This window comes from Urtica dioica, chromosome 10 (genome assembly GCF_054948205.1).
Source record: "Urtica dioica subsp. dioica isolate 48M chromosome 10, U.dioica_male_clone48M_v1_H2, whole genome shotgun sequence".
NCBI classification, from domain to species: Eukaryota; Viridiplantae; Streptophyta; class Magnoliopsida; order Rosales; family Urticaceae; genus Urtica; species Urtica dioica.
Genome location: NC_142765.1, coordinates 1,230,843 through 1,252,141, shown reverse-complemented (window position 1 = coordinate 1,252,141; position 21,299 = coordinate 1,230,843). Strand labels below are relative to the sequence as shown.

The window sequence follows — 21,299 nt, the reverse complement described above, 5'->3', positions numbered from 1 at the left end:
GAGATTTCAATAACAATTAATCTGATTTCAATAACATTTAATCTGATTTCAATAGTTGTTGACCAGATTTCAATAACAGTTAATCTGATTTCACTAGTTGTTGACCAGATTTCAATAACAGTCAATCATATTTCAATAGTAGTTGATCATATTTCAATAACTATTAATCAGATTTCAATATGTTTTATCTAGAATTCAATAACACTTAATCAGATTTAAATAATAATTAATTAGATTTAAATAACAGTTAATCGGATTTATGAAACATGAAGATATTTCTGTCTGAAAAAAAAAATGATTAGTAGTGAAATGTTCAAAAGTAAAAATATGAAAAATGAGGAGTTATGAGAATTTTCTCAAAATTCATATCAGAGCCCCTCGCGATGATGGGTTTAGCCCGATCCATATATTTGCTCTCATTTTTGGTTGTAACGACATTTCGTTTTCCAAAAGTGAAAACTGAGGTGAAAAACGACAAACCGAGGACTTCGTCTTGGTGGCGTTAGTCAATAAGCAATAGCCTGACAAAAGAACAGTAAAAGATTCGTCTCTTCAGAAATCGTAAAGTAAGCTTATTTCTCAGCAAGAAAATTAACCGCTAAAAATTGTTTCAAATGAAAGGACACGCTTCAACTGCTTGGAAAATCTCAGCAGTCAAGTTCAGAATGTAAGTCTATTTAATTTGTTTGTTTTTATTTTTTCTGTGTGGATTTTATCGTAGTTGCAATTGTGTTTGATTGAAAAACCCCTGACAGCCCAACAGCTGAGAATTTGGTTCCAATTAGATTGGACATTGAAGTTGATGGACAGAGGTTCAAAGACTCTTTCACTTGGAACCCTTCTGGTAATTTACAACATTTTATTCAAGCATTTTTTTTGTTTTTGTTTTTGATTGCTAACGGTTACGAATTTCTAAAAAAAAAAATATGATATTTTTTTTGTAGATCCTGATTCTGAAATTGTTGTGTTTGCGAAAAGGACTGTGAAAGACTTGAAGCTCCCACCTGTGTTCATAACCCACATCGCTTCTTCCATTCAGGCAAGCTCTCTTTTGTTTTTCCATGTGATTTCATAGCACAGAATTATGATATAGGTGTTGTTGTCACGTTGTTTTGTTGGCTTTATTTTTTAGTGCAAGTGGTATGGAAAGATGTCGGATGCTATGTTTCATCTTCTGGATTGACATCTTTCCTCGTGTATGCAGACAGTATTTCAGGCAAGTTTCCAGTTTCGACAGATTGCTTCGCTGGTGAATTATTGCTGAGTTATTGCCTCGCTGCTGTCTTCATTACAAGATATCTGCCTCGCTGGAGCCTTCATTGCAAGATATCCTCCGCTGCTATCTTCATTGCACGAATATTCACTTTGATGGAGTCTTTACTTTGAGATATTCGCATGAGGCCGGGTAAGGAAACCCGAGATATCTTCCAGGATTGTCCAGCTGCTATAAAAGCCGTGTGCTCTCCCTTAGCAGTTTCGACACTTTTGATCAAACACTCAGAGCTCTTAGACGTGCAAGACCGGCGGACTGGGAGGCTGTGTGTTTTGGTTTTAAGTGGTGTATTCTCTCAAACACTTTTCTACAGATTGAGTGTATGTGAGATTTGGGTTCTTGTGCTTTTCGTGATTGAAGGTTCACGTACTACTGAAGACTGAAGGTCATCCGAGCCAGGAGGTTGCTCGAAGGGTGGAATTGAGACGGAGCTCAAATTCAGGGGGAGTCCCTGTCTAGGTGATCACTGGTAGTAATAGTCTCTAGGTTTTATTGATTTGTTGATTGTAATCACATATAACCTTGTGTGTACTATTGACTACAAGATAGTGAAAATCCTTTCCACTGGCAGCGTGCCCCCAGATGTAGGTGTGTTTCACCGAACTGGGTAACCATATCCTGAGTACTTTGTTTACTGCACTTTTTGTTGTTTATCCATATCTGTGTTCAAGCAAGTTGTCGGACACATTGTCAACACATTGTGTGCGACATCTTGCCTTTGCAACTAATCAGAATTTCAGGTGTTATAAAAAATAGAAGAAGAAGAATTATCTGGTTGCTCAAAATTTATTTCCTGAATTATCTGATATAAAGGTAAGAAGGAGTCATTATGATTGTGTTGATAGTTTATTTGAGAAAGGAGAATAAAAAGCTCGTATATTTTTAATTACTTAAAAGCAAAGTTCAAGGTGAATTCTTTGAGAGAAATAGCCCCAGAAACTGGTTCAATCAACCCAAGGAATAATGTGTTACAATGAAGCAAAATGTGATAGATATAACCAATCGCTCTACCACTGGAGAAACTTCATGAGGTTAGGTCTCGTAAAATATATCTGCCTATTATTGTTTAGAAGACACATAGCTAGTTGTTAATCTTGGAACGTTTTGGGGGAATTCAAATTGAACGTTGCAACCTATGTGGAACTAGGCCAATCCCGGGCTAAAAATCGATAATAAAAGAGCCCAATGTATCGTGAAGTACAAGTTCACTTTGCGACTCCTGGAACGTCTTTGTAGAACTTGGGTTTCCAAAAACGATAATTCATCTATAGGGATTGGAGATTTTGGATTATTATTATTAAGAAAAATTCTCTCGCAATCAAAATGACACCATTAAAATATATTATTTTGGCGGGGCGTGGAAGAAATTGTGATATCTCTCGTAACCATCCATTGCTTATTCTCTTCCATCAAGCAACTTGTGGATTACTATCAATCAAGCCTCTCTGTTTTTTACATTTCTCAAAGGTGTTTCTCTCTTTCTATTTTTCTGTTTGACTATGATCAGTCCCAGTTAGCAGACTTTCGGTCGTATGAAGGACAAGATATGTATGCTGACGAAAAGATAGTTACTATTAAGGTACGTTGCTTTTCTTAAATCTAATTTTTTTTTAGAGGTTTTCGATGGCTCGATTATTTTTCTTTTTTCCCGTGTTTATTTATTTTTGTTTTTCCAGCTTGATCTTCGTGTCAACCATACTCTCGTAAAGGATCAATTTTTGTGGGTAAGGTAGAAAATTTATTGCATGATTGTGTCTATGCGCCAACGTCGTACATATTATAGCGTATTTATGGGGTACATTAAATATTGGGTTATATAGCTAAATGGCCACATTAATTATAACCAATTTGGATTTGGCCACCATTTGGTTAATTTTGTGTAAATAGCCAATCTAATTTATTTACACGCTTAAAAATACCATAAAACCCCTTACCTGTTCCCGCCCAAAACGTAAATGAAAAAAAAAACAATTAATTCGGAATATTGATAATAACTATCCCTGTAATCGAGGAACATCATAAACTCGGTCATTAATATGACGATTCGCACAATCTTTCTCCGCGAATGTGTCCTCCTTAAGAAAACAACACAACAAAAGATTCCTTTTACAGCAAAACTCAATAGTGGCATTGTATGTATATGAAAAAGAAACACCACTTACGATGCGTAATAAATGGTTGGATGCTTTTTCTTCTTTTGACTTGTCTTTGTTTCTGCAGTGTTGCCAAATTCTGGCGCTACTGTGCCTTTGATTATAATCATATATAAAAAAAAAAAAAAAAACCTGAACAATCAGCCAATGGTCTTCGATGGAGAGAAGACGAGTGGTCTTCGATGTCGTCTTCTTGGTCGGGGACGAAGCCGCCGCCATGATCGAGCGGGTCGGTCATGGCCTTCGGGTCTGGGCGGTCCATTTTGGCGGCGAAGCTGCGTTGCCAGGCGAGCGTCGAGCAGAGCAGGGAAGCTCTGAAGCTGGCTCAGATCCGGAACCTGGACGAGCGTGGGAGGGAGATCCTGAGCGGAATCGAGCGCGGATTGGAGCTTTCGGATCTGAGCCCTAGACATCGGCTTCGAGATCGGAACGTCCTGGATCACGGCGGATCTGTGGCCTTTGGTCTCGAACGTGAGGAACGGCGCCGGAACCGTGGAGCTCGCCGGAAGCTTCTTGACGAGCATGATCTGGAGGCGGTTCCGGTCGGCGCAGACGCCGGAGGCGCTGCGGAGAACGCGGTTAATCAATTAACAGACAATATTGATTAACCGCTTATTGTCTGATGTTAATCGAAGATGGCTTCTCGCCGGAACTGAGCGACGGACTGGATTCCGTCGGCGTTGAGGAGGTTGTGGAGGAAGATGGCGTGGTCTCGGGTGAGGTAGAAATGGCAGATCTTTCCGATCTTGTCTAGGGCTTGGACGAACCTCTTCCAAAAACTTTCCTATTCAGTTTTTTTTTTAATTTTAAAAACTGCCGCATATAATGAGTAAGGGCAAATAAGTAACAAAAAAACAGTTAATATCCTGCCACGTAGGCGCAATGGCTATTTACAAAAAATTAACCAAATGTTGGCTAAAACGCAATTGTCACTGTTGTACAAGGCTTATCTGGCCAATTTTTTGTTAAATATTTACAGGACATGGACAACTTTGAGAGTGATCCGGAAGAGTTTGCCAAGACCTTTTGCAAAGATTTAGAAATTGAGGACCCGGAAGTTGCTGTGAGTGTTTGCTTCTCTGCACTTACATTTTTTTTTTTGAAACAAGAATCTTATATTAACGGGAAAAAAGTGCCAATTTACAAAAAGAGAGAGCAAAACGCTCTCCAAACCAATTCATAACCTCCCACAACAAACCAGGAGGTCGGTCAGAAAAAGGTACCAAAAAAAAACAAAAAACCTAAAAATATATCCAAAAGATTTCTATGTAAACCGGGAGGTCTATATAGCACTACTCCAGTCTCGTTGAAGGTCCACCAAAGAGTATTTTTTAAAATCCTTGCAAGCAGTGTGAAGCCAAAGAGCAATGTTCCGATTGAGAACTTCCCGGACTCCTTGACACCATCCCTCGTTCTCAAAAATACATTTATTCCTGCTTAGCCACAGAGCCCAAAAGCCTGCCAGCACCCCCGTTTTAACCGCCTCCTTCCAACGATTGTTCTTCCCCGGTGTCTCATGAAGCAAGAAAAAATCAGAAAGAAGAACAATCGAAGAGGCATTAATGTTTAACTTCCCGAAGAGCCACTTCCAAATACTTGAGGCTGCTGGACAGTCGACGAAAAGGTGATGAATGTCCTCCGCTGCTCTGTGACAGAGGATACAGCAGCTCGGGGAAAGGGCCTGGTGAGGATTCTGCCTTTGAATGACGTCCGCCGTGTTTATTCTTTTGTGTGCCAGTCTCCACCCGAAGATTTGAACTTTTTTTGGGGCAGCGCACTTCCATACTGTTTCGTAGAAAGACACTGTAGTGATCGGTCCCGGAGACGCGAGTGCAGCATGCATAGCTTTTACCGAGAACTCCTCCGAGTCATCCAACCAAACCCTTCGATCCTCTACCCCGTCCCCGAGGGAAACAGACTCTAGGGAGTCCATCAGCTGCGCGTATTCCAAGGCCTCTCTATCTGTTAAGTGTCGTGAGAAGTTGAAGTTCCACTCGATAGTACCTGTAAGAGGGTTAGAGACCATTTGCCTAATTGGCGCATTTTTAAGAGAGCTTAAACGGAATAACCCAGGGAAGCGTGATTCCAGAGTCTCACCGTCGCACCAGACATCCTCCCAAAACCTGACTTTATTACCATCTCGTACTATCCATGAGCACCGCTTATAAAATTCTTCTTGGATCGAAAAAATGGATTTCCACGGACTCCTAAGGGTGCGTCCCGTTGCAGGCCCCGGATCCCATCTGTTTTCTTGAGTTCCGTAGATTGCTTTTATCACCTTATGCCACAACTCGTTCGGCTCGATTGGGAAGCGCCAAAGCCATTTCGCAAGCAAAGAATTGTTTTTCGCAACTAGTCTCCCAATCCCCAAACCTCCCGCCTCTTTTGGCTTGCAACACTCAACCCAAGAAACCGCTGCCCGCCTTTTCTGGTTTTCGAAACCTTCCCAAAAGAAACATTTCATAATTTTCTCCATTTCGCCAGCTACCCCTCTGGGCATCTTGAAGATTGACATGAAATAGGTCGGTAGGGCAGATAGCACCGATTGTATGAGTGTCAATTTCCCGCCTTTCGACAGAAAACCTCTCTTCCACCCAGCGAGTCTCTTCGCAACCTTGAAGAGAATGGGGTCCCAGAAAGATTTGCTCCTCGGGTTGTCTCCAAGGGGTAATCCAAGATAGGTGATGGGCCAATCCAGCTTTTGACAACCGAGAGAAGCTGCGAGACTCTCACTTTCCTCTACTTCGCAGTTAATACCAACCAAACTACTTTTCTCAATATTGACTTTAAGACCTGAGTCTTTGCAAAAGTCACGAATGATGTCTACAAGGTTTGCTCTGCACTTACATGATATAAACAATAAATAAATACATAAATCTGTTAGGAGAAACTGGAAATACTCATTAATAAAACGTTTTGCTGAAGCCAAATCAGAAAATCACAACGGACAGTCCCGAACTAATAGGAAAAAAAGGAACTAACTTTCTCTTCGTACTTGTGAGATAAACAGTAGAACTTTTTTTCGTCATACCTCTCTCGCTTGCAAATGTAGTGCTGTGTTTATAAACCAGCCAATACGTGTTTTTCTCTCCTTGGTCTTGTTTGAACCTATGAATGATGAAACAATTTTGTTTTCTTCCTCAGCCAGCTATTGCTTTTACAATTAGAGAACAACTGTACGAGGTTAGACTTCATTGAACTCTCTGAATCATCGTGTACTTTCACTTTGTTTCTAAGGACATCTCCAATGGGGACTCTCATTTTGAAGATCCTCAAACTTTAAAATGAGGGTTTATATGCCCTCTACTCCAATAGAACCCTCATTTTGAGGATCCTCAAACCTCACAAATTTATTAATATTACATATTAATCCTTAGTATTTAATAAAATTGAACATTAACGGCTCTTTTTTTTCTCTCTGTTTCTCTCTCCTGGACCTAACCCCTAAACCTTTTCTCACCTTCTAACACCGAAAATGGTCGGAGAAATCGAATTTCAAGTCTCACCTCCCCCTTAGAGTTACCGGGCTTACTATTGCGACCAGGTCTGTGGCGGTTTAAGACCCAGACGACAACGCACGCGCCGCCACGCACGTCCCACGCGCGGCTCACGCGGCCCACGCGCGCCTTCTTCCGCCGCGCGTGAGGGTCACGCGCCACTCTCCGGACGGTTTTTTTCGATTTTTCCGACGCCCACTGCTTCGTCTTCTTCTTCTCGGCCTTTTCCTCGCACGTGGATACTGGTTCGCGCTCTCAGGGTGTCGCTCAGCCTTGCTTGGAGTTTCTGCATGAAAGTGGTCTTGTTTGGCTCATTTCGGACCAAGAGTTATAAAGATAGAATGTAATCTGTGTTTCTTTGCGGTCTACAAGTATGGTGACGCTGAGGGACAACGTCTTCGTGGACAGCTGTTCAATAGAGGACAAATGTTTCACGGCGTCTCTCGGGCGAGATGGCGGAATCGTTCGACTGGTGGAGGTTAGTAGGAACTCTTCTTTCAGCATTTTTTTGAGCAGGGAGGCTGCGGTTTGGTTGGTAAAAACTGTCGAAGAAAGTCTGGATCACGTCTCTGCCTCAAGATTTTGGAGAAGATTTGTTCGGAGTGGTTTCTCAATTTTAATAGATATCATGACAAACAAAAGAGGATCTTGTCTGAGGATCTTGATGGTAGATGGAGGAAGTGGGTCAAAGGCTGCCTTTCGTCGGTATCTTTCTCGGTAATTGTTAATGGTAAAGACCGGAGACGCTTCTCAGGATCGAGAGGGGTTCGACAAGGCGATCCTTTGTCGCCTTTCCTCTTCATCTTGGTTGCGGATGCTTTGTCAAGACGCATCACGCGCGGAGTAGCGGAAGGACATTTCCACGCTCTTTCTTTGGGCGCCCTTTCAATCTCCCATCTTCAATTCGCAGACGACACACTCATCTTCGGGGAGTTTGATGACCGGAATTGGACGAACATGATCGACATCATTTCCAGATTCTGCGACGAGTCCGGGCTTAAAATAAATATTGAGAAAAGCAGCCTTATCGGGATCAACAGTGACCCGGCCGATGTTTCGCGCTTGGCTGCCATTCTCGGTTGTCAAAAGGAATCGTGGCCGATATCCTACCTTGGTATGCCTTTAGGCAGTAACCCGAGAAGCAAAACTTTTTGGGACCCCGTCATTTCGAAGTTCACTAAAAGGTTAGCCGGGTGGAAAATGGGGTTCCTCTCGAAAGGAGGTAAGATGACCTTGATCCAGTTGGTGCTATCCGCTCTTCCAACATATTTTATGTCGGTGTTCAAAATGCCTATAGGGGTGGCAGACGACTTAGAGAATATTATGAGAAACTTTTTCTGGGAAGGCTTTGAAGGTCGGAAAGGCAGTCCCGGAGTCGCTTGGGAAGTATGTTGTAGGCCTAAGGAAAAGGGCGGTTTGGGTCTAGGAGGCTTGAGCGAGAAAAACGTGGCGCTACTCGCAAAATGGCTATGGCGCTTTCCACTTGAGCCTAGGGCTCTTTGGCACAAGGTGATAGTCGCCATTTACGGCTACCACGACAACGGGTGGGACCCTGGGCACGCTACAGGACGCACACTTCGTAGCCCGTGGAAATCAATCATGGCGGTCCAAGAGGATTTCCTCAAGCATTGCAAGTGGATAGTGGGCAACGGATCAAGAATCCGGTTTTGGGAGGATTCATGGTTAGAAGGAACGAGTATGAAAGAGAGGTTTCCCGGACTATACCGACTCTGTCCATCGAAAGGATTCCCTATCGCGAGTTTGGCTTCCCCTTCCTCGCTTTTGTTTGATGCCGTAGATTGGAACTTCAATTTCCCAAGGAACTTAACAGACCGTGAGGCGTTGGAATTGGCTACATTATTGGACATGCTCGAAGAAGTGCCCTTGTGGGCAGGTTTGGAGGATCGAAGGGCGTGGTTGGACGATACGGAGGAATTCTCGGTGAAGAGCATGGCCGCAGCCATCTCTCCGGTGGCTTCTGCCCCCTCAGCGACGTTTTTCAGCGCCATTTGGAGGTCGGCAACTCCGAAAAAAGTGAAGATTTTTGGGTGGAGGATTGCTATCAATCGAGTCAACACGGCTGATCGCATCCAAAGGCAAAACCCACTGCGGGTTTTGTCTCCCAGCTGTTGTATGGTGTGCAAACGCGCTGCCGAGGACGTTCAACATTTATTTGTTGACTGTCCCGCAGCAGCGAGTTGGTGGAGTTGGTTCTTCGGTAAAGTCGGTATTCACACTTCTTCTGTTATTTTGTTGGCTGACTTTTTTCAGGTTCACACAGCGACTAGGAAAACGGCTCGATGGGTGGCAGCAGTTAAATCAGGAGTGCTTGCGGGTTTTTGGGCGATTTGGCTTCTACGAAACAAATGCATCTTTGAAGACGAAGGTTGGAACGCAGAAGGTCTTCATGATACATCTAACAGACTCATTGCTATGTGGCTTCACTGCTCGGAAAAAGATTTCAAAGGCTATTCTCTGGCAGATTTACAAAGAGATTGGGCAAGCGCCATATGATAGCCGAAAAGAAAGAAGTTCCTTCCTTTTGTTTAGTGACTCATCCCGGTTACCAGGGGCGGGAGTTTTTGTCCCCTTGAGTTTTTGTGTACAAAGACCTACAGGGTCTCTTTTGGTTGTTGCTCTTTAAGACACACTCTATATTAGCTTTTGTATCTAAGTTTTACCTTTCCTCTATGTAAAGGCCTATAAGGCTAGCTTTTGGTAGTGGTTTCGTTTTATGGTTTGGCTCAGCCCGGGTTCGCGTGCTCGATTGACGTTGGATCCGGGGAGCTAGCTATAAACGACCCTTCTTTTGTGTAAAGTGGCTTCTGCCCATTCAAATATATATAATGAAGTTACCGTTTCAAAAAAAAAAAAAAAAATTGAACATTGCAATACCTTCATATTTATATTACATATTAGTCCTTAATGTTTAGTAACATTGTTATATATTGGCATCGTTTGGCATAGCTTTGTTTTTAAAAAAAGTGCTTTTAGATTCAGTTTTTGAAAAAAACTATTTTTTTCAAAAACTGACAAGGTGTTTGGTAAACTGTTTATAAAACAGTTGTTGCTGGTAACAAAAATTGATTTAGCGTTTGGTAAAATAAATATATTATAGTAAAAAGACTAAAATAGACATAAAATAAATATTTAACAGTGCTATGGATAATCACATGAGAATATTAAAGTAATTTTATATCAGATACAAAAACGCTTTTTCTAAAAACTAAGATTCTTAGCTTTTGTGACTCATGTACAATTTTTAAAATCGTTTTTGAAATTTTTTCTAAAAACTGTTTTACCAAACAGTAAGATTGCAGTTTGGTTTTTGCTAACAGCAAAAACAGGCTTAAAAAAGCTGTGCCAAACATGCCCATTGTGTTATGTTTTTTTTTATCCATCCACTAGTAAATATATCAAATTATTAAATCAAAAGGATTTAATTGTAATGTATTTGTCTATGTACCAAAAAATAAAACATTTGATTAAATCTTAGAAATGGGATACATTTGAATAATTCATACAAAATATAGGACTAAAATATAATTACACAACAATTTTTTAGGGTGTGAACAGGGGACCCTCAAATTTGAGGGTCCACTGTTCAAACTCTCAAAATGAAGGTTTAAGGGTCCCAACTAATCCCCCATTGGAGCACCCTAAATGTTGGACAAAAGTTTCATTCTTGTTTTCTTGAGTTTTGTTTGTTTTTTTGGTCTTCTGCAGGTTGAAGTGTTTTTACTTCTTTCACCTGAACATATTAATATTTAATTCTTTTATAATTATTTGATAAATTTTTGTTTCTCTTAAAAAAACATCTTTTATTCGATAGATTGCAACTCAAAGTGTGGCTTCTGTAAGAGAAAGCAGAGTAACCAAGAAAGGCCGCCGTGGGTTTTTTTTTTAGCTTAAACATACATCATATGATTACTTTTTTTAATATATATTTTTAAAAGAAACAACGGGACTTTATTATTACTTTAAAACAGCATAGCCGAGTACCAATACAAGGAGTTCAAAACTGGGAAACATAAACCCGAAAGAACGAAAATTACAGAGCACTGGGCCAATCCCTTGCCAAATCGGTCAAAGAAAAAGACTTAAACTCAGAGCAGGAAGAAAAAAGCCACAAAGCTATACAATGATTCAGAGAGTCAATTAAGCTATGGAAGTGCCAGCTCTCATCCTTGAAGATAACCTTGTTCCGAGTGTTCCAAATTCCCCATAGACCTGCCAAAATCCCAGTCTTGGCGGCTTCTGCCCTTTTCAAACTAAATCATGGGGACTCGTATAGATTTAGCAGCGACTCTACAGAGGTAGGAAGGAAAGCGATACCCAGCTTCGAGAAGAACCACGGCCATAAGTCAGCAGCCACCACACACCTGAGAAAAAGGTGCTCGGCATCTTCAGACGCACTTCGGCAAAGAGGACAGAAACTCGGCGACAGGAGCTGATGAGGATTCAATCTTTGGATACGATCCGCTGTGTTTACTCTCTTGATAGCCACCAGCCATGCAAAAAACTGTACCTTATTTGGGGCAGCAGCTTTCCACACAGCGTCGTAGAAAGGAACAGGGGGCCGAGATGCAGCGGATGATAGGTCCTCAGCCACATACGTCTATCTTCGAGACCTTCCCAAATCTTGAAATCTTCCAAAAGACCTGTCAAACCAGCCGCTTCGCAGGATTCTCTATTCGTCAAAAATCTAGGGAAACCGAAATTCCATTCCACCTGACCAGGAGAAGAGAGAGAGGGAGACGCGAACCCATTTATGGGGGCGTTCTGTGAGGGGCAAAGTCTCGCCAAAAGTGGGAACCGATCTTTCAAGCGTGTATCTCCGCACCAAACATCTTCCCAGAAACGCACGATAGACCCATCAAAGACCTTCCAAGAGCATCGGCTATAGAACAACTCGCGGACGGTCGAGACCGAGCGCCAAGGGCTGCGAAAAGAACGATCCTTAGGACCCCCCGGTTCCCATCCGTTAGGAGAAACACCGTAGACTGCAGAAATAACCTTGTGCCACAGCGCATCTTCTTCAATCGGGAATCGCCACAGCCACTTAGCAAGAAGATCGTTGTTCTTAATCGCGAGATTGCACACGCACACTAGAATCTATAACCCGCGCGTCGCTGCAGACAAAAAATAGTAACAATATTTTTCAGATATTTAAATACTTTTAAGGAAAATACATTTTCATACGTATAAATTTAAAAAAGAAAAAGAAAAATACATATACGTATAAGGCTAAAAAATATTTTTAATTTTTCATGATATTGTTAGATACACCAACATAATTGCAAATTATATACAACACTACCTAAACAGCAAGAGAAATTAAATGTAAATGACGTAAGAGAAAGTGAGAAAATGTTAAACTGCTTTAACATCATCAGAATCATATATGAGCAGTTACATTTTTTCTTCATTAAAAAATAGAGTTATTTTTTACGGTAAAATTGAAAAAAAAATAGAATTAATATTAGCAACAGACGGTAATACTCTTTTCAGAAGCATTTTTGGTTGCTAAAGCATTATATAAGTGTGTTGTTTTTGCATCCTTTTCACTATTGAATAGCAAACATTTTGATTATGTTTTTGATATATTGTTACTTCTAAATTTTAATGGATTGAAGTAGCAGTTGCCAATGATCAGTTAATTATTCCATTTCATAGGAAAGTAAAGTACTGATTTTTTTTCCCTTTAGTTGGTTTGCACCGGGATTTTGACAATAGTTTGCAAAGAGAAACCAATAATCTATAACCGATTAGTGGTGGCATTGTAATCCTTGCTTGTTTTCCGATGAAATTTTCATATATCTATAAATAAATAAATTAAAACCCTCATAGTTCATTGGTTTTTACGGAAATTTTAGAAAAATCTACTACCAATCTGTGATGGCATTATAACCTTTCCTCGTTTTTTTTTATAATGAAATTTCCACATATATAAAAAAAGAACCCCAGTAATCCGTTGGTTTTCACCGAAAATTTCGGCTATTTCTTGCAACGAAGAAGGAAAAAAATCTACTGACTTTTAATCCTTGGGTTGCTTTTTTTCGACGACCCGTGTAGATATTCGCGTTACTCCAGATTCAAGACTGGTACGAGCCGAGACGCCAAACGTACACGAAACTACTAATGATGCTCGGAAAATGCAAGCAGGGCCGTAGGGCCCGCGAGCTCTTCGAAACGATGCTCTCCTCCGACAACCTAAAACCCGCCGTCGACGTCTGCACGGCCCTCGTGAGCGCTTACGCGAACTCGGGCCTCCTCGACGACGCCTTCTCCGTACTCGACGACATGAAATCCGGCGTCTTCGACGACAGTTGTGCTCCCGACGTCTACACGTACTCGGTCCTCATCGCGTCGTGCGGCCGCCAACGGCGCCTCGACCTCGTCCCGCGGTTGCTCGACGACATGTCGGTATGCGGCGTCGAGAAGAACGACGTGACGTACAACACGCTCGTCCACGCGTACGGGAATGCCGGGATGTTTGAGGAAATGGAGTCCGCGCTCGAGGATATGATCGAGAGCGACGTTTGTCGTCCCGACGTCGTCACGATGAATTCTGTCGTCGGGGCGTATGGGAACGCCGGCCGGATCGAGGAGATGGAGAGATGGTAAGGATGAATATACTCTCTATCTATTGTTTCGAAGCTAATCCGTGACTAAATTTTACGAGCAATACTCTTTAACAGGCACGACGAATTTCGAGTGATGGGGATCAAACCGGACACGATGACGTTCAACATTCTGATAAAGTCGTTCGGGCGGGCTCGGATGTTCGAGAAGATGAACTCGGTGGTGTCGTTCATGGAGTCCCGTTTCTTCGGCCTCGACGTCGTCACTTTCAACACCGTCGTCGACTCGTTCGGGCGCGCCGGCGACGTGGACTCGATGGAGAGCCACTTCAACGCGATGAAGCACCGAGGAGTGAAGCCCAACTCGGTGACCTACTCGTCCCTCGTGTCTGCCTTCGGGCGGGCCGGGCGGGTCGAACGGGTCGACTCAGTGATGAGACAAGCCCAGAACTCAGACGCGGCTCTCGACACGCCGTTCTTCAATAGTGCCATCGATGCTTACGGGCGGTCCGGCGAGGTGGCGAAGATGAGCCGGTGCTTCTTGGCGATGAGGGAGAGAGAGTGTTGCCCCGATCATGTCACGCTCGCCACCATGGCTCGGGCCTTCGAGGCTCACGGAATGTCCGATGTCGCTCGGGATTTCGAGAAGGTCATGCTTTCGACCAAGGACTATTCCGATATCATAAAGTTTCTTCCAAGATGAGATGATTTTATTGTTTCACTGTTTTATTGCACATATTCACGAGGAAGGAAGTGACTTAATGTCGCAATTCAGGTCCATTGATAGGCCTTATGACATGCTCATAGATTTTTTCGTGCGTAGACTATCTCAGGCTATCATGCACAAAGTCGAATATATTCAGTCCTCTCTGCAAAATACAAGCGATGGCATGTTTGCAAGGTATACCACACAAACCCCATTTGTTGCAAGCACACTTATTTTCCTTCAAGTCTACAACGTATTGGTCCCCGTACATGCCTCTGACTTGGAAAGCAAGATCACCACCATAATCCGCAATGCAATGTGTTGATTTTAGTTTATTCTCCTCAATAAGTTGGAAAATACAAGACCCAACAACAGTTTTCCAGCGACTTAATTCTTTTCTCTTAGCCTCGATCCTCCTCATCATGTAGCACCTCACCATATCGAGAAGGGTTATAATAGGTTTGTCACGAGCTTCTAAAATTGCATAATTAAACGACTCACACAAATTGTTGAGAAGTATGTCACAAGTAGGAACATCGCTAAAATGTGATCGACTCCATTGCTTTGGATCAAGGGCAACAAGCCACTTCCATGCATCGCTGTCCGAATTTTTCATTTTTTTCCAATTCTGCCTCAAACCTATTCAGATAACAGAGTTAAGCACACATACAAATATTGTAAAAATAATACATTAGTATTGAAATTACCTTGGCTTAATTGTACTCTTAGCAGCTGCCCATAATATGATCTTTAATGTCAATCCCTTATGATTTGCTTTGAAGTTATTGTACAAGTGTCGCACGCAGAATCGATGTTGCACCTCCTCTCCACAAAGTGTCCTAATAGATTCAAGAAGCCCTTTTTGGCGATCTGAAATCCATGTAACACTGGAATCCCTGCGAATATCGAGATCTTCAAGCAAAAACTCCAAAAACCACACCCATGTATCATAACACTCAGATTCAACTACAGCATATGCAATTGTATAAATTGAATTATTCGCATCAACACTAACTGCAGCAAGAAACTGGCCTTTATGCGGGCCCTTCAAAAAACAACCATCAAGTCCAATTACTCGTCGACAACCAGCCAAAAACCCGTTCTTTGTTGCAGCCACTTGAGTATCATCATTCACTTGCAAATGACCATGTTGGTTGAGCTCTAAATTTGTTCAAGTACTTCTCACACAACCACTTTCCATCAAGTACCTTGTTTGAAAATTCCAATTGACAACTTTGTTCTTTATTTAAAGTCTTGATGACCCATGAGTCAGTGGCACTGTCAACAGATGCAAACAATGTCCATGGACATCCATCTGCACATCTAGCTCTGATTCGGACTTTGTCGTTCTTTAGAAGCGCGAATATTGCGATGTGTCTTGATCACATGCTCCTTAATAGCCGTCTTCAATGAATCTGCATTAGGAAATACCATGCCTATCCGATATCATAAAGTTTCTTCCGAGATGAGATTATTTTATTGTTTCGCCGTTTTATTGCACATATTCACGAGGAAGGAAGTGACTTAATGTCGCAATTCGCAAGTAAAAAGGGTTTTTTTTTTTTTTTTGGGAAAGTTAAGCATATAGCATGTAAATGTTATACGTTAAAATCATAGAAAAAAACTCAAATTAAAGTAAAATGCCATATATAAACGAGTAGGAAGAAGAGAGACGGAAAAAATGGAGTTAATATGAGAGACTGTGTGAATGGAATTTGTGAAGTACAGTCGTGGAATTACTAGGAGTCCTTATGGTAGTCAATTTTGTCTTTCTTTCTCAAATGGATTAAGGTTGATTTGAGTTGAGAAAAAAAAACATCATTACACATGGATTAAAGGCATTTAAGAACTTATCATATTAGAATAAGGTATTTAGAAGAAGAAAAAAAATTATATGCCACGTACAAACCCACGAGCTTAGGCAAGAGTAAGGTCCAACATTATAAAGATGTTTATTGAATGACTTAAAAAAATATATTTATCTGATTTTTATTCAATTATATTATTATTATAATTATTATTATTATTATTGATATCCGGCCATTACAATATCAAAAAGGCCACGTCAATATGTATATATATATATATATATCATAAAAGTACTTTTGAAGTCTTGTGTCTGTGTTAAAGAATGATCTTATGTTTACATTTATGTTAAACGTTTCTTAAGGTCAAAATTTGTAAAATCCTATAAACTTTTGAAATTTGAGTTCAAGTGCATAATTTTATGTTAAAATGATTTTTTTCAAGTAGGGGCCTAACTTCTTCTTCTTTTTTTTTTTTTTAAATGAAATGTGGACAGAACCACGAGAGTTTATTAATGTACCCTGACTTCTGACGAAAGAATACCATGATTACAACAACAAATAAGTGAAATGAAAAAAAAACGTAAAACGAGGAAACTTGGATCGGCAAATCTAAATGATCTATGACAACAATGATCATTATCGCATTTGCGTGTCACTATTCTATTCATGGATCGTTATTTTATTAATGAATTATCTTTCAAGTTAATTATCTAACCTCTCTCAGAAGATTGTAATCCAGGTTCATATCAGTTTCTCACAGCATACTAGTATTGTACTAGTTAGGTTAACTATACACAATATTAATTATGAAGCAAAGCCGAAGATATAAATAAGAAACTAATACTTATTATAATAATAATAATAATAATAATAATATATTTTGAAGAAAAAACGGGCCTCATTAAAACCTCTCCGCCCCCGAACCGGTGCGACGAAGAGGAAAAAGAGTGTCCAAGAAACTCATATAAACACGGCATCAGCCGAGAAAATGAAATCTGAGATTGCAAAGCCCATTTGCACAATTCACGGGACTCGCCATTCAGATTCCTTTTAATCCATTTAAATGAAATCCGATAAAAATTAAGCATCAACTCTAACACAGAAGAGAATAAGGAATAAAATTTAAAGCCTCCAATCCGGGCACTGGAAGGACCGACTAAGACTAAGCCTCAACACAGAATAGAACGTTTCCATAGCATAACTCGCACAAACTCTTGATAGTCAGCTTTGAAAACAAGTTAAATTGATCTGGCATCAACTTTGATTAGATTTTTGTGAGCATATTATAAGATAAAGAAGCACCTAATCTTTTAGGGTCCTGAGAGAATGATTAGAACTTGATTCTATTGCTGTCATTGTCATCATCTTCTACATTTTGCGTTGACTCCCATAAGGCTTTCATCATATGACCTTCAAAGCAGTTGACAATGAGTCAATGAAAAAGTGTAATCGGACGAACCAAAACATTAGCTCCGAAAAGAAAGAAAAAGTTACAATGATTCCACTCTCCAATTTCATAGAATATAATAATGTATAGTTACAAACAAGAGAGAAAAAAAAAATTACTAGATGGCTGGATGAAGGAGCCATCCACGTCGTAAAACGCAATCTCTGCGTTTGTCGTTGTCAATTCTACTGACATGAACCCTTGTCCGTCGTAAAAAAAATTCACCCCTGCTCCGTTTAAACCTTTTACGTCTCCACGCCATGCCTTTGACCCCGCCCCACTAGTCAAAAACTCCATCGGGCTGAAAATCCAGAAAGTAAAAAAGTTCATATCATTGTTAATTAATTTAGTCATAAAAAAAAAACCAGTAATTTTTGAAATTTTCTAATTTTTACCTTCTTGTGGCACTTATATGTTCTAGACAATGGTCATGTCCGTTCATGTAGAAATCGACATTATTGGCCTGTTGAAATTGAGCAAGATAAAGTTAGAGGACCATCTTTAGTAAGATAAAATAGAGATTACTAAGCTTTGATCTTCAGGGAAAAATATACCTCAAGAATTGGAAGAAGCTTGTCGTTGAGTTCCTTTGTGTCACCATGATGACCAACCACAATCTTCCACGTGGCAGACGATTCCCTCAACCCCGATTCGACATCCTATCGCAGATTTTCGAGATTATCAGTACTACTACATTACTAAATTAAAAAAAATAATATAAAAAAAGAAAAGTCACCTCCAATATGGTGGAGATATAAGGCTTGCGCGACGAAATGCCTCGCCAATCGTAAGTATGATCTTCCGTTGCAGAGAAATACATGTCTGTTATAAAGATCGACCACTACTCAGATACAAATTCGAGATAACTTGAATATCACGCAACCACACAACACACACAAATCAAACAGGAAAATTAAAAGAAAAATAAAAGGAACGAAGAACACCGGATTTTTATCGAGGTTCGGCGTTAACGAGCCTACATCCCCGCGAACTCCTTCAGATCAAGGGCGTTCGATTTGCACTAATCTTCAAGCAACAAACAATCAATCCAATTACAACTCTTCACCGAGAGCAACAACGAAAAAACTCACAATCTCTCAAGAACTTGGTTTTCCAGAGAATCTCACTCAATGCCTTTTTCTTACAGTGAACCTTTTTCGATCTCTTCTTCACTCTCTAGCTATCTCTATTTATTACATCAGTACAAGTACATAATACCGGGTAGATACATAATAACAGAAAGAACCGTCTAGATCCCCTAGCATGAATCACAGCCGTCGATGACCTCTTAATCTTGACCACTCAGAAGACCACGCTGTAGATGCTGCTGATCTTGGTGACGTGTACTGCAAGGCAACAGTTGGAGCTGAACCTTCAACAATGTCAACGAACGGTGTTGTGTCTACGAAGAAAAACTCTGCCACCACCTCTGCACAAATAAATTACATAACTTATATTTTAATTCATTGATGATACGACAAGATTCACTAGCAGAGTAGGAAGAGAAGTTGGAACCACCGAAAAAAAAAAAAACTGACCGGCATCGACCACAAAAGATCTCAAGCACGTCCATCGGCTATCGATTTCTTAAGCCAAGGGATGAGTTGGGCCTCGGCAATCATGATTTCCCAAAACTGGCCAATAACTTTCAAAATTAGACCCAAAAACAAAACAACACGACGTTAAAAAGATATTGAAACTTACCACTGTACCAAGGCCTTTGAAGGCTCTTTGCGGTGTAGATTTTTGTGAACGATTCTTCAAATGCCGTGTCGTGCTCGCTCATCAAACCGTCGTCGTAGAAATTGTCACCAGTTGATACTACGAAGTTGATTCCTAGTTCTTCTCCAACATTTCCCATCTTCGCATGATAAAAAAACCCCAAGCTAAGTTGACAATGAGGCTCTGCTTTGTTCATAGAATATGTGTGAAAGCCTTCTCACCACTCTCCAATTTTTTCTCGCCCACCTTTATACAATGATTTCACTCGCACAATAATCTTGTCGCGAAATCGGCGTGGAAGTTTGAATCTCGACAGCGTAAGTTCCGTTCTGATGCACTTTTTTTGGCTCCAACCAAATGATGTCACTGATATATACGAGTGTATAGAATTAAAGAGAAGAGAAAAATGTAAGCTTAATGTGACATTATTAGTAAGCTAATTAACTATATCAGCGAGAATACAAAAATACTCACGAGGGCAGCGATGTCATTCTCTACCAGCGCGAGTGATCACCATTCTCTGTGTTCAGCGCTCCAGCTTCTGCCACATGGCATACTCGATCGATCGATGCCTCGGAAGCAACACCGGGCATGAAGATCTCAATCTCGATGGCTTTCTTCCTTCTACTCCTTGTTCTGAATAAGCCATGGACTTCTTTACCAGTATTTGCGGTCAGTGGGCAAATCTGATAAGAAAAAAAAAATGAATCTAATACTTTTAAGAGGTGTGTAAGAGAAACAAAATATTCATATAAATTTTTAGTTGTATATATATTTTCAAAGACCACAGAAAACCTTTGTACCCACGGCCACGTTGCGAGACACCGATCAAAACCGTCTTGTTGCAGAAGAAAATTACGCGGTCATGTTTTATCGTTTACTACAGGTAAACCGTGATGTTTATAAAGAAAAGAAGAAAAAAATAACATTAAAAACCCACGGTTAACCGTTACAACTTGTTCCAGATAAGCCAATGCACTTTACCTGTGATCCATAAGAGCAAAGACTATGATATGTAAATGTTGATAAGACTGTAGAGAAGACAGTGCTGAGCGAGTGTCTTCCACGTGGCGTTCTGTGAATGGTCAAATTAAGGCCGAGGCAGTTTGTTGAAGAGAACGATCCTTGATGGAGGCAATCAATGATACAATCATTACTCTGTCTCTTCCTACAAATAGAAAACCAAAATAGAAGACAATTCTTTGTAAAACATCTACATGAATAAATTATAATTGAAAAAAAAAACAGTCAGTTGAGAAGAAATCACAGCAATGAATAAAAAGGACACGGTGAGACAAAGACCATATCACTATAGTAAAATCAATAGTAGTAATAATACTATGTACATATACTATCAGAAAAAGGAGAATAGAAATAAAATGTCCTTTCACCTTCAAAGAAACGATGATGAAAACTTGACCAGCTTGAAGAAATGTTTTCTGGACCTGAGAGAATAATTAGAGCTATGATTCCATTATTGCAGCGTAATAACCATCATCAAGATTCTTTCAAAAAAAAAAAAAAAAAAAAAACCATCATCAAGATTGCCCCTCCATTTGAACCACAATTTTGAGCCTTTGCATCAACTTGTTCTGAATAATACGCTTACTTTATAATTATAATACCTCGATGAGATATACTTTATAATATCTTGTTTCAATATCTGCACAAAAGTTTCAATCTTTATAGTTTTCTTCAGTCAACAAGTATTGGATCCAACTACCTGATTATCACCATAGACAAACAGTGAACAAATAGCAAACCAATCAAGAACACATTTGTTTTGTAAAACATCTACTTAAAATAAATTATTATAAAAAATTAGCAGTAAAATATATAGAAAATGGAAAAAAGGATGCGCCAGTACATATACATGATGTATGTGGTAATAATACCATGTACATATCTTATCAGAAAATGCAAAAAGAAAAAGGAATAGTTTTACCTGTCACTAAATGATTTAGCTTTCCATTTATCTTTCTCACACAGTTGCTTCAATGGTATCAAAAGAGCTTTGTTTTGCAAACAGCGTCCTCGATTGACTTGATTTCCACAGACACAACGATCGAAGACTGAGCCACATCTTAAGACACAGCTTCAAAAAAAAAC

At 40.2% G+C, this 21,299-nt stretch overlaps 4 protein-coding genes and 1 pseudogene across 4 annotated transcripts; 2 read left to right on the top strand and 3 right to left on the bottom strand.

Moving 5' to 3' along the window:
* The first annotated feature begins 538 nt into the window (after positions 1–538).
* On the top strand, positions 539–4,609 carry LOC149382883 (chromatin structure-remodeling complex protein BSH-like). The gene is made up of 7 exons (XM_089628872.1): positions 539–667; positions 756–844; positions 945–1,039; positions 2,781–2,852; positions 2,950–2,997; positions 4,406–4,489; positions 4,577–4,609. The coding sequence occupies exons 1-7, from the start codon at positions 615–617 to the stop codon at positions 4,607–4,609; spliced, it is 474 nt and encodes a 157-aa protein (XP_089484998.1). The 5' UTR covers positions 539–614.
* Positions 3,213–4,248, bottom strand: LOC149382884 (uncharacterized; annotated as a pseudogene).
* An 8,377-nt stretch (positions 4,610–12,986) lies between the features above and the next one.
* LOC149382882 (uncharacterized) lies at positions 12,987–14,311 on the top strand. The gene is made up of 2 exons (XM_089629169.1): positions 12,987–13,546; positions 13,625–14,311. Exons 1-2 carry the CDS (start codon positions 13,065–13,067, stop codon positions 14,208–14,210), a joined length of 1,068 nt encoding a protein of 355 aa, XP_089485295.1. The 5' UTR covers positions 12,987–13,064; the 3' UTR covers positions 14,211–14,311.
* A 20-nt stretch (positions 14,312–14,331) lies between these two features.
* Positions 14,332–15,647, bottom strand: LOC149382881 (uncharacterized). The gene is made up of 3 exons (XM_089628869.1): positions 15,554–15,647; positions 14,937–15,374; positions 14,332–14,852 (listed from the first exon to the last, which is right to left on the bottom strand). Exons 1-3 carry the CDS (start codon positions 15,645–15,647, stop codon positions 14,332–14,334), a joined length of 1,053 nt encoding a protein of 350 aa, XP_089484995.1.
* A 1,730-nt stretch (positions 15,648–17,377) lies between these two features.
* LOC149382880 (purple acid phosphatase 4-like) lies at positions 17,378–21,285 on the bottom strand. The gene is made up of 11 exons (XM_089629491.1): positions 21,136–21,285; positions 20,582–20,635; positions 20,175–20,358; positions 19,665–19,876; positions 19,437–19,556; positions 19,173–19,329; positions 18,854–18,897; positions 18,205–18,291; positions 18,023–18,127; positions 17,864–17,931; positions 17,378–17,769 (listed from the first exon to the last, which is right to left on the bottom strand). The coding sequence occupies exons 6-11, from the start codon at positions 19,327–19,329 to the stop codon at positions 17,559–17,561; spliced, it is 672 nt and encodes a 223-aa protein (XP_089485617.1). The 5' UTR covers positions 19,437–19,556; positions 19,665–19,876; positions 20,175–20,358; positions 20,582–20,635; positions 21,136–21,285; the 3' UTR covers positions 17,378–17,558.
* Positions 21,286–21,299: the final 14 nt, after the last annotated feature.